A 12,910-nucleotide genomic window follows, 5' to 3' on the forward strand; every position below is an offset into this window, starting at 1 on the left:
TTATGAATACATGCAAATGTCTTTGAAATTGTCAGTTTCACACTATAAAAATTTGTATGACTAACACACTTTGTGACTATTTTGTACAAAATATACAAGATGAGTAATTGGAAAGTGCTCCCTGTTTACGATGCATGTTTAGAAAATTTGAAATGGATTGCACTGACTCAGTTGAACATTATTAGCCAGAGTACATGTATGTGCCTCAAAACATAGATGGTCCAAATAGCCAAGATTAGTGAAAATTACTTGTTGTTAAGTTAAAATTGTAATAAGAACTGTAGCAATATCACTCATAATAAAGAAACAAGGTTATGACATGTAACTGAAGTCATAGAGGACAGAGACCACTCTAAATGTAGAATATGATAGAGACATAACATATAGTACATTACATTCTGCCTCAAGTATCACAGTAAAAGCTACAGTCGTTGCGATCTCTTTCCAATGTCCATGATTATGATGATGTTGAGTAGCCTGTAATTAGATCTGATACATAAAAATTGACATTTTGTTACCATATGTCTTTGATTGGTTAATATAATGCCACACACCTACACTGTATATTTTGATAACATTCATCGTGTGATAGATAATGAACGAGTTTGGTTGATTATGCGTTATAACACGAGGGGCGTAGCCCCGAGTGTTTGACGCATAATCAACCAAACTCGTTCATTATCTCACTTATCACCACGGCGATAACAATAGAATTTGCATGTATTCCAAGTCTGTCAGGTGGCAAGCTAGAACTAGTTTTACATTGATTTTGTTTTTGCTATTGACTCTTCCCGCACTTTTTTCAGTTGAGCAAATGCAGTGATTGAGGGCCTAAGTATGAATCTCGAAACATCCTTCAATTTTGGGGTTCAGTGGGACGAAGTGACTTTAACTCAACTCGATTCAATTCCAACACAAGAGCTCTGTCCTGTGAGTGGACCGATTAATGAAAATCGATTTGCCAAACCCTTAACGGAGTCTCAATTTCAACAAAGTTTGAGAGAAAGAATACCAGTGCGAACTAGGCATGCCAACAGTTGGGCTTTGTCTCTCTACAATGAATGGGCAACTTGGAGAAAAGTTCAGACTTACAGCGTTGTAGACCATCATTGGCCGATACCCACTTTGGAATCCGGTTCACTAGAATCCCTTGATAACTGGTTAGCAAGGTTTATATACGAAATAAAGCGAAGAGATGGTAAGCCGTATCCCCCTAATACATTGACGAATGTAGCTGACGGATTGCAACGTCACTTAGTCGACGTCTGTGATCGTAGGGATGCCATTTGTTTAAAAAGACCGATGGGACATTCAAAACATTTCGGGATGCATTGGAAAAGCGCAAGAAAGAGTTAATGTCTGAAGGTGTAGGGGTTGTTGTGAGAAAAGCCGATCCTGTGACGGAAGATGACGAGAAGGTTCTATGGGAAAGTGGCGTTTTCGATACAAAGACAGCGCGAGGGCTGTCATATATCGTCTACTTTTATAACTGTAAAATGTTTGGATTCAGAGCCATGGATGAGCATGTAAATCTGGATGCTAGTCAGTTTCATGTCGGATTCGATGACAAGGGACGAAAGTTTTTGCAGTACGAAGGTCGTTTACCAAAGACTTGCACTAAATATTGTCCAAAGACAGCAGAACGTACGTCTAGTACTCAGAGTAACGTGTTACACATCGTTGTTCCTGACGGAGTTGACTTAGTGTGTTTGGAACGATCCAGGAAAAAAATGACAATTACGTTTGACTTCTAATGCTTTCTAGCAATGAATGCGTTTTCAAATTGCAGTCACGCATCCTCTTGAATAAAACTGATTGTTTGTCATGACTAGAAGTGTATTTATTGATGTTGATGTTGATGTTGATGAATGTATTGTTGCATACCATATATCAGGTGGCTATATCCTGTCAACCAATCAGAGGCAAGACTCGTGCCGTGGATTATGGTCATAATGCACTAGTGAAGAGTGGGTTATGGCTTATAATCTACGGCAATCCTGGACCCTGATTGGTGGACGGAGTGTAGCCGTGTGATAAGATATGATATTGCATACACTATTAACAGGGACTGTATATATTACTTGTAAGATTTCTCATACACAAATTCACAATCACCATGTTGAACTTTGTGTCATGCATGGAACTAATATTAGTAATAATGATAGAAACAACGGGGAACTGGGGGGGGGGGGAGGTGTTTAAACCTGCACTAGCTGCAACTGGGATATTTTTTCATCAAATAACCAATAAATCCATGACCATGGCATCCATATTCAGGATCATTTAGCAATCTATTCCATACTTTTGAAGATTTGCCACATACATTGCACGAGACTAAGTATAGAAATAATTCAAATGTGTCTACCTCTATACTTTTAGAGATGAACTTTCTGTTTAAATCTGACCTTTGTGTATTGTACTATGTATAGTTGATTTTCCATTTCCTGTAGGATGTAGAGTATTTTGGTCAATTAACAACACTTTATGTTATGAGTAGACATTGTTATGAATGATATTATGAACTTGCTAGTTAACATATAGGACCATATTTCAGACAGCATTTAAATCAACATAATACTTGTAGTGTGTGTGTGTGTGTGGGGGGGGGGGGTCCTATGTCTTTGAACATAGAACACTTGTTGTAAAACTAGATATTAGTTATTACAAAATGGGTATTTCTCTTTCATTGAACATATATGGGAAAGTAAAAAAAACAACTTATTTACAGTGGCAGGAGTTGATTCAATAACTATATGTTTAGCATGGTGTACTCTGAATTTTTGATACTTGGGGATGCATGCACATCCTTTCAACGATACCCACATACATAGCATATGACCAATTTAGTCATTAGACAGTCAAACATGGCAGCAGGAAGTGGTAAACAAAATTGGAAAGTTTATTTCTACAAACTGTCCTAAAATCAGGAAAACAACGCACTTCTATGTCAAGCAAAGTGTTGAAATATGGTTTTATAGTAGCTGTGCATGTTTTATGTCATTTATTGGGAGACGTTATTAAGTAGTCCCTGGTGTAGTAATCTACTGGTGTATACCTCCTCCAGTCACTGAATAGACTTTTTGACAAGAATTAACATAGAGGTACTAAGTAGAAGTGGGTGCTGAATAAAGTCGACCCAGTTACAGTCTCAGTACAGCGCCCTCGTAGCCAACATATAGAAAATAAATGACCCACTTTGTGAACATTGTCATTTACAAGGCTTCAGTCTACTTAGCTTGTTTTTCTGTGTTTCTATAGTTTTGAGTTGTTTTCAAATTCAATTCACCAGTTCATTGCTTTTGTCTTCTATCCGTATACCTGGTGTAACAGCAAAACAATGTCTAGCCATTAATCTCTAATCTCATAACAAATATGCTAGTACCACTGTTTATATCTGTTTGTATGTTTAGTGACATGTGCATGATATATCCCTCAAAATTCATGAATGTATAGTGAAAAGTAACTTTGTGCATATACAACATTTATAGCTATTTAGTATGGCCACGTTAGAGTTATATATACTGTCACCGTGTGAAAAGTTACTCCTGAAGCAACAGTACAATAAATTTTCATAATCTAGTAATGGACATTTTTTTTGTAATTATAATTTAATGGTAATGTCAGCTTGGTTGAATATAGAGGTTCATTCTGAGGATAAAATTATTTACCTTAGATTTGCTCCCATCTGATTGACTAATATATATTTGAGAATATAGGTTTTGAGAAATGTTGTGACGCTGTTGTACTGTGTATGAACCAGTGTGAGTGTTCTAAGACTTGTCACATGTACGCTGTTGTACTGTGCATGAACCAATGTGAGTGTTTTAAGACATGTCGCACGTACTCTGATGTACCCTGTATGAACCACTGTGAGTGTTTTAGACATGGCACGTGTCCTCTGTTGTACTGTATGAACCAGTAGGAGTGCATGTCACGTGTACTCTGTTGTACTGTGTATGTACCAGTGTGTGTAAACATGTGACATGTACTCTGCTGTACTGTGTATGAACCAATGTGAGTGTTCTAAGACATGTCACATGTACTCTGGTGTCATAATCCAACACATACACATATGCACACCACTGTAATCCAAACCAAACCAGGCCAGTACAATACATAGTAATATGATTGACGTATGAACGCCCCCCCCCCCCCCCCCCCCCCTCACATGCAGGAACAATTTATCTGCTTCTCTTTTACCATGACCACCATGAGATAATACAGTTCTCACAATAACAAATTTTAATGAATATGCCAGTTTATTGAAACAAAAGACAAAACATGGTTTCAAGCAAAACCATCCTTTCATTTCTCTAAATGTAATAATATGCAGTAATCCCAAAGTTTGTTTAAATATAGACCTATTCAATACGCAAACAATACACAAATATTGTTGAAAATGTTAAACTCTAGAAGTAATAATGAGCTAATCACAATAAGCTGATTGATATAAATGGTGAGAAAAAAGTTATCTCTGTATAAAGCAGACAGAACAACATTATTCACACGGAGGTAGACTTGTACAAAAATGGCACACTATTAATCGTACTCGTGGCAGTTTGACAACTAGAAATCTAAGGGGAAAAAATGTAATACTTCCTAAAAAATATTTCTCTCTAAAAAGTTGAAGTAGTTCGGTAGTTGTTTTTCCTGAAAGATATAATACTCAGTACAATATGTATATTAAAGGCTACAAAACAAAATCAAGAAATGTTAAGAAATGAAATTCTTCCTCAATTTTTTTTCACTCTCTCTCTAAAAATTGAAGTATTTTGGTATTGTTTTCCTGATGCAAATAGCTGATTCAGTATACATTTATACTTTCAGGGCTACGAAAGAAAGAAATATTCATCTAATATTAAAAGACGTACAAAGAGCTGGTTATAGTATAATTGTACATCCACATACATGACACGATATGAGTCGCACTATGAAAGCTATATAGGCATTCTTCACACAATTTTGTTTTTGTACAAAATAATTAGAAAATTTTCAAAGTTGACTCCCCGATTTTCATTGATTCCACTGAAAATATGGTATGAATTGGTAACATAATTTTTTGGCATATTTCTTAAAGTTACAGTTGACACTTTTGTTTCCTGATTTTCATTGATGCCACTGAAATAATTACTGTTGTGTTAATACTTCAGTATGTTTTAAATATTGGGATTGACAGGGCTATAAAAGTGTTGTGGACCAATGCTGAGACCACATGGCATACCACCTGGTCACCTACCTGTTCCATTGCCATCACGAAACGAAATCAAGGCCTTGTTTCAAATACCTGGGTTATGCTACATGCTAGTTTTGCCATGGGCAAGTAAATTTCAAAGTCAATATGCACACTGTTTAAAAAAAAAAATTATTTCAACCCCTGTATTTTCATATTTTGCATCATTCAAAATTACATTCTTTTCAAGTAGGTATGCATCTCTAGGTATACTATAGTAAGCAATGACAGTAAAATGATTCTATCTGATAAAAATATCTGGGATTCGAAAATACAACTTGACCATTAAGAATATGGTAAATCTACATGTGGAATAAACTCAAATATGTTGTGTACACTTCTCTAAACAATCAGTGTTTAGTTTATGATCACATGCCCACAACGATAAAGCTTTCAGTTAATAGATGGAGTGAAGAGAGTATATCCTGTGGCAAGCAATACACATGAACCATTTCATGTAAAGAAATGTTCTACCCCAAATATTAAGGCACTTTACATTCCTAACATGGTAAATGTTTCGAAGAATTGAAAGATACATTTCAAATCCAAGAAAGCAGAATTCAAATTTTCAGAGACATCTTACAACTTGAAATTTTCACTACTTCTCTATTTTATCTCAAGTAAAAGTTAGTTAGGCAGTGTTGTAATATCATCATACTCTTTCTAACTGAAAGTAAACTTTTTGTCAACCTGAGTTTAAGAATTGACTCAGAATGCAAACATACATTATCCTTCCACTCTCTTCACAATCTTTAATATGTAAAAAAAGAAATCCTTCACAAACATATAAATCACACGTTTTCAACAGCATTTTAATAAAAAAAAAGACAAGAGAATGTAAAATCCAGGTCTGTTCCTGCCTTATCTACTTTTGTTGTGTATTTATTTACTTCAACAGATAAATCATTTCGATGTCACTAATTTATGTAAATGATCAAGATTGAAGAAGGCAGCCCAATTAACTCGTAATATTAGACAATTATTTAATATATAATTTCTTGTCTGATGATTTGTCATTTATAAAAGTTCTACCTCTACCTGTGATAAGTGTTATAAGTAAAATGTAGTTTCACAAGCATTTTTCCTTTGCTATGGTTTCCCCATCATCAATTCCTTAAAACAAGGTTTGCTGGCAGTAGTGTGCGCCTCTTGACAAAGTTGTCTACTTTTGTCTATGACTGACTGACTGACAAGGCAGTGTACAAAGGTGTTGAATCAGATGCAAACTCTGTGTCTGTTATAAACAACATTGATGTTATTAAGTCACTTTGAAGAAGGTCCAAAGATATACGACAGTGATGATGATGATGATGATGATGATGATGTACTCTTTCTTTTCCATCTATTCTGATGCTTCTGCCCCTTCCTGTTTACTATCAGTTCCTGAGGTAGATTTTCCTCCCTGTTTTAGAGAAAGGAGAAAGGTGTCAAATGTATTGTTGCTTTTAGAGGGTATATCGGTAGGTTGTATTCTACGAAGACTCACTTGACTGCCATGTTTTAGCCTTGAAAACAACACTATAGTGCGCTTTTAAAAGAAATCAAATTATTATTATCAATAAAATTCATATTACACTTTGAATTGGAATTTCTTGACTTGTATTTTGAGCACCACAAAGCCACCAGTGACATATGTAGATGTAAGTTGTCATGACACACAATCACAAAAGATTCTTATTCTTTTAAAATGTTAACTTACTGTGTCAGCATTGTCTGCAATATTAACATTATATATTTTATAAGAATGTTGGTGTTTTAAAAAAATATCTATTTATGTAAAATCATAATGTGAAAGAGTGATTTTTTTGGTGATTTACAGTAAATGTAGAAAGCTTTGTTATGACGCGAGAGTTGACACATACTCCCAATTGAGATATTTCTGTGTCTTCTTTAAATTCATATACTATACGGATACATGATCTTTTATAAAGAGTTGGACCGATATTTTGTATCATAAATGTCGATTACTATCACATTGTATCAATTCTCAATGTCGTGTCAATATCTCATTATATTGTATCTATCAGCACACCTGTCTCTCATCAATACCCTGTAACCTTTAGAACTATAATACCCAAATGTCAAAGAGTCCTTTACATATCTTTCTTACCTTTTCTTCAGCTTCTGTTACAGTCTGTAATTCAATAGACACAGTGGGGAAGTTTTTAGAATAAATGTATAAACTTGAATTCAAAATGTCAAAGTTGGGTGATGATAATTATAATTTACTGCTAACAGACAGACTTGAATTCATAGTATCAAAGTGGGTCATGACATTATGTATTTTTAATAACGCTAACTAACTAACAAACAAACAAATTTGAATTCATAGTGTCAAAGTGGGTCATGACATGTATTTTTAATAACGATAACAAACAAACAAACAAACAAATTTGAATTCATAGTGTCAAAGTGGGTCATGATATGATGTACTTTTAATAATGCTAATTAACAAACAAACAAACAAATTTGAATTCATAGTGTCAAAGTGGGTCATGATATGATGTATTTTAATAATGTTAATTAACAAACAAAAATTTGAATTCAGTGTCAAAGTAGGTCATATTATGTACTTTACTAAGTAACAAACAAGCAAACAAGTTAGAATTGTCAAAGTAGGTCATGATATTTTGTGCTTTTAATAATGCTAACAAACAAACAAACAAATTTGAATTCATAGTGTCAAAGTAGGTCATGATAATACATATTTTACTGCTAACAAAGAAGCACAATGTCAAAGTTGGGTCATACTACTACTACATCAACCAATAAAACTTCAAATAATAAAAGGCAAAAATAAAGAAATAGTCAATTTTCAACATGTCGGAAACTAGGGTAGGTAGGACGGGATTTTCTGGAGGAAAAAATTGCTTCGACAAGACAAGATACAAAATGTGTGGGTCAGTGACTTCTGAGTAAGTATTAATTTGAAGAAAAAAAAATATTAGTATATATAAAATGTATTTTGAATGGTACAAGGCTAAAGGTATATAGATATGGGCATGTGGATGGCAAAAACCCAGACTACCTTGTTGCTTTAATTTTTTAAAACATTTATCCATCTCCTTTCAGGCGGCCTAAAATTCTATGTATATTGTAATTGGAACCTTGCTCATACCCTACAAGTTCCCTACATCAATGCAAAACTGGCATAACATTGTGACAAAATATTATACCGGTAGTTGTAATCAGATGCATTAAATTTCCTCTTCCCTTTTACTGTAATGACAATGTATGACCACGAGTGGAAACTTGAAGCCTGATGCATTTTTAATTCTGAGATGAATACGTATACAGAGGTACAAGTGGTGGAGAAGAGCCCCGAGACATGTTTGCCACATCACGACTCAATGTAGCAATGCTACTAATCACGATTTCTGCCTTCAGGTTGGACAAAACTTGATATCGTATGCCATAATCAGACCTCTTTTTTAATAGTTGATTTTGCTGTTTTCTTGCTTTTACCGGTAAATCTTATTCACGTGGAAACAAATTTTCACTGACATGAGCTTTTTTTTTTTTTTTTACAAAACTACAAAGTTGAGAAAATCAAACTGAAAAATTTCAGTAGCGCTGTAGACATGGTAAAGTGTGTGTGTGTGTGAAGTTACAAACTGACCAATTATGATAATGATATTAGGTTGGGATATGTTACAGTATCTAATTGCGAGATCGAGATTGTTCTAAGAATGATCAGACCAGATGAATTAAAGCATAGTTCAAGGACACATGACACAATGCCTAGCAACAAAGATCATGTCCATAGCAACAGCCAAATGACACTACTGCAGAGATTCTAACACTAATGGGTATTCTGTTAATGAATATTCCAAGATAAACAAAAATGTGCATAGTAACCATGCCCATACCAACAACCACACAACTATGTCTTAATGTGCAAATTAAGATAAAAAAGTAATGGTGGGTTCTAATCAATCTGATGTAGTGTACACATTGTGATTTCTTTTTGGCTGTTACATTTACTGTCCTTTGTTCTTTCGTGAGCGCTCGTTACATACATGTGACACAACACCATAGGCGTTCCCGTACCAGATCTCGAACTTATGAGTAGCAAATACACTCAACGTTTGATATTGAAAGAAAGAGAACCACCGAACAATGACGATAACATTTTTGTCTGCAATCTGTGCTCGTGCTCTTTTCAGACAAAGTGCTCTGAAGTACTGTACCCATATGTTTTGGTGTATTACGATAGAATTGATAGCTGTCCTCCTACATGTAGTAGACTCAGCCATTGAAGGGTGTTAAAATTGTTAGAAACTGATGATAGTATTACACTGAAGTGGTTCATTGGCAGTTTCGACCAATCATTTTAAAAGGTTAACACAATAAATGTAGCCAACCTGTAGACATGAATTTAGGACTATCATTGCTACTACACTATCCTAACTGATTCTTTGAATTTTCTCTGGTCCTCTCATATACTCTGACTCCTATTTCCAGCTGGTCTCGAATGGCATTCTGACATAGACTGTGATTGGTCGAATACACAATTAGACATTAAAATCGTGCAATCAGTATATGTAAATACGCCCGTCAACCAATGTATATCAAATTCTATTTTACATTTACGATAATGTTTTGCTGAGTGCGAAATGTGTGCCCTGTCAGAAGGTTGGTTCAATCCCTTTCAAATATTGATATGAATAAATTTTAATAAATTTCACATACTGTTGTAGACAAACGTTCTACAACCCAAAACATGGTTGACTAGTTCACATGTTTTGCGCATGATTCAACCGTCCTCAGAGTAGCCTTCCTTGGCCAGTGTGAAGACACACATGATTTATTTTCCTGGCAAGTAATATAACCCTTGTTGGTATGTAGCTATATAGACTGTCCTCTATGTCATGTGGCACAGGTCCTGAGCGTATACTCTTAATAATTTCATGTAAGTAGTTCCACCCTTGGAACATATGTACTGTCCTCTCAAATACATGATTTGTAGGATTGGGTGTAAATATTTCCACGTTTTTCACATGTCTTCCACTGCCCTGAATTTGACTCCTGTTGTAAGTAGGACACTCATTTCACCTACATACATTGATTTTTCCTTCTGGTGGGTTTCCACTAATTGCTAACAGCTTGGTGAAAGATGGCAGTATAAGACAGTCTAATTTATTAGCTGATATGTATGTATGGATGCAATTATATTATGAATTTATTAAAGCCATCTGAATTTGAAAGTGTGATTATTTACATGAGTCTACCTCTACACACAAATTTGATTTGCTACAAAAGTGCTTTGGCCAATCAAATTTCAGTATCTCGCAATCTAAAAACAAAAGACCATCCCTATTATCAATGTGTCAACAGTAATCAAAAGGATTCAGTCATCATATCCGACTTATAAGTTTATTATTTGTAATTTTTTAAGAATCAAAGTTGCAGCTATGATAAAATGGCTGCCACTGGTACTTCATATTTTTGTCAATAACAAATATTTATAAACGTTATTTTGAGAAAAATGCAACCATAACAAACGCGTGTATGTCAAATATTTTCTTGAATGTTTGAGATCTTTAGAAATACTCTGCATTTGTCATTTCTTTGTGGTTGTTGTACAGGGTGGATGTCAGTTTCACAATGTTCAGAAACCTGTTATGCTAAATTACATGTAATTTTATTGACACTATCTAGTTTCAATTTTTAATTAATTAACTTAATATAAACAAACAACATCTTGGGGAAAACTTGTTTGAAACTCAAGTAAATTTAGCTTGGTTTTGAAATCTTTGAATTTCTGACAACACATTCGAGTGGCTCTTACATGAAGTTGCTTTCCGTGGTATATCCAGGGTGCAAGTTTGTGTTACCATAGGAACAGACACCGGCTCTTTTCTATGTAGTAACTTAACATGCTAATATTAGAAATCTAAAAACAAAGTTGTTGTGACTAAGAATTTCCATACATTTCTTGTGCTGTAGAACTATAACACGGTTGTCTTTTTATGCATTTATATGTAGAAATGACAGTGATCGTTTGATCACTATGGAAACTTGGGAGTTTTAGCGAAATGAGATATCCAATATAAATATGACCAAAGGGAGGTTAGAAGCTTACACTGTGAAAGACTGTATAAACTAGCTCTATTTGGGTGGTATATAGATGGATTCTTGCTTATTGCAGACACTGTTGACAATGGGTAAATAAAAAATTGGTAAGGACACAAAGCCACCAGCAAGTGAAGCATGAGAGTACATTCATTGAGACAGGTACTGCTTCCGCTTCTATTCAGTCACTTTGGACATTCATACATTCAATCTGCTAAGCTGATGTCTGAGGTGCAGGTCAACAGTCTCACTCAACCCAGTAGCTGTCCATGTCAGAGGGCGCTCTTCAGGCCATACTCTGATGTCAAGGACACATGACTTGGGAATGTATGGGAATTTAAGGAACCGGTTTAGTGTGTTAACTTGTTAAATTTGATACTTGGAGGTGACACGTTTCCCACCGGACACTTTATCATTTTCTCCTCTACATATAAACCTGTTCACTGACACAGCAAATTTAAAGTTCATCCAAGGTGACAGAAATATTACAATTCGATGTAACTTGAGGATGTGCGGTAAAGAGCTGAGAATGTATACATACATACAACTGTATGCATTTTGTATTGTCTGAAAAGTAAGCAAATGAGCTGGGAGGAGACTGTAGCGTCTTGAAGAGAGGGGGTTATATGAAGTGTTGGTGAGACTGCAACTAAGCTTGCACGTGCCCTCATGATTTGTGGCAGGGTCACAGAGAAAGAGGGACTAATGAAATTTAATTAGCTTTAGAGAACAACAATTTAACATTTCATCACTATGTAACACTTCTATTCTTGTAGCCTCTAGTCAGACTACTGACCCCTAGTGATCCCATCATGAATGTTCTTAGTCTGCTTGCATACCATCCACTACAACAAACTACACGTGACCATCATCATAGTGTTGCTGCCTGCCAGCCAGCCAAGCAGCCAGCCAGCCAGCGAACCCTTTTGTTGTGTCTGTCAGGTCTACTGCTGTCTACTTCATCGGTGCGACTCCATGATTTTTATACGCTTAACACAATTCATCATTCAACTTGACTTATTCCTATAAAACATTTTTTTTGCAATATAACCATTCCTTCCCTTGTACAAAGTAGAGACACTCATATCCTATCTGACAGACGACTAAAAAAAATAAACAACAAACACAGTATCAGAACATTGAAATAGCCTGCGCCTGCGCATTTCTGTTAGAACATGTACGTGTAGTGCCAGCACTTGCTTCACAGTTTTAACAACATGGCCTCTTCAAGCTTTAAAAAACGTAGAAGTACAGAGAAACAACACAGCGCCACCATTTCATGTTGGCCGACTGTGTGATAGCTTTAATTTTAGAACATCAGAAGAAGGGAGCCTTACTGGTACACCTACTGAATAACTAAAAGATGCGTATAGAGAAGTTCTCTTTATAAGTAGAACAATAATACAGTAAATCGTAAAACTATTCCAAGTCAGTAAAAGATAAAGGTTAAGGTTCTATCCTGGTATTTGCCGGAAATTTTATGGATACGCCAAACCTAACAAAGTGTAATAGAACCAGATATTCTACTTTTTAAATTTTTTTTTTATTCATGCGACTTGTGAAAACACACAAGGGTAAGAATGTGAGAAGAATGCAGATGTGGAA

General features: G+C 35.2%; 1 protein-coding gene across 1 annotated transcript in view; it reads right to left on the reverse strand.

The window, feature by feature from the left end:
• Positions 1–4,308: 4,308 nt before the first annotated feature.
• The window catches only part of LOC144438878 (high mobility group protein HMG-I/HMG-Y-like), a 36,926-nt gene continuing 28,324 nt past the window's right edge, over positions 4,309–12,910 (reverse strand). Inside the window, exons 4-5 of the mRNA XM_078128093.1 lie at positions 7,341–7,364; positions 4,309–6,632 (exon numbers count right to left, since the gene is read on the reverse strand). Coding sequence (XP_077984219.1) covers positions 6,573–6,632; positions 7,341–7,364 — 84 coding nt within the window. The 3' untranslated portion in view covers positions 4,309–6,572. The remainder of the gene's footprint in view (positions 6,633–7,340; positions 7,365–12,910) is intronic.

Source organism: Glandiceps talaboti, chromosome 1 (assembly GCF_964340395.1).
Source record: "Glandiceps talaboti chromosome 1, keGlaTala1.1, whole genome shotgun sequence".
Lineage (NCBI taxonomy): Eukaryota > Metazoa > Hemichordata > Enteropneusta > Spengelidae > Glandiceps > Glandiceps talaboti.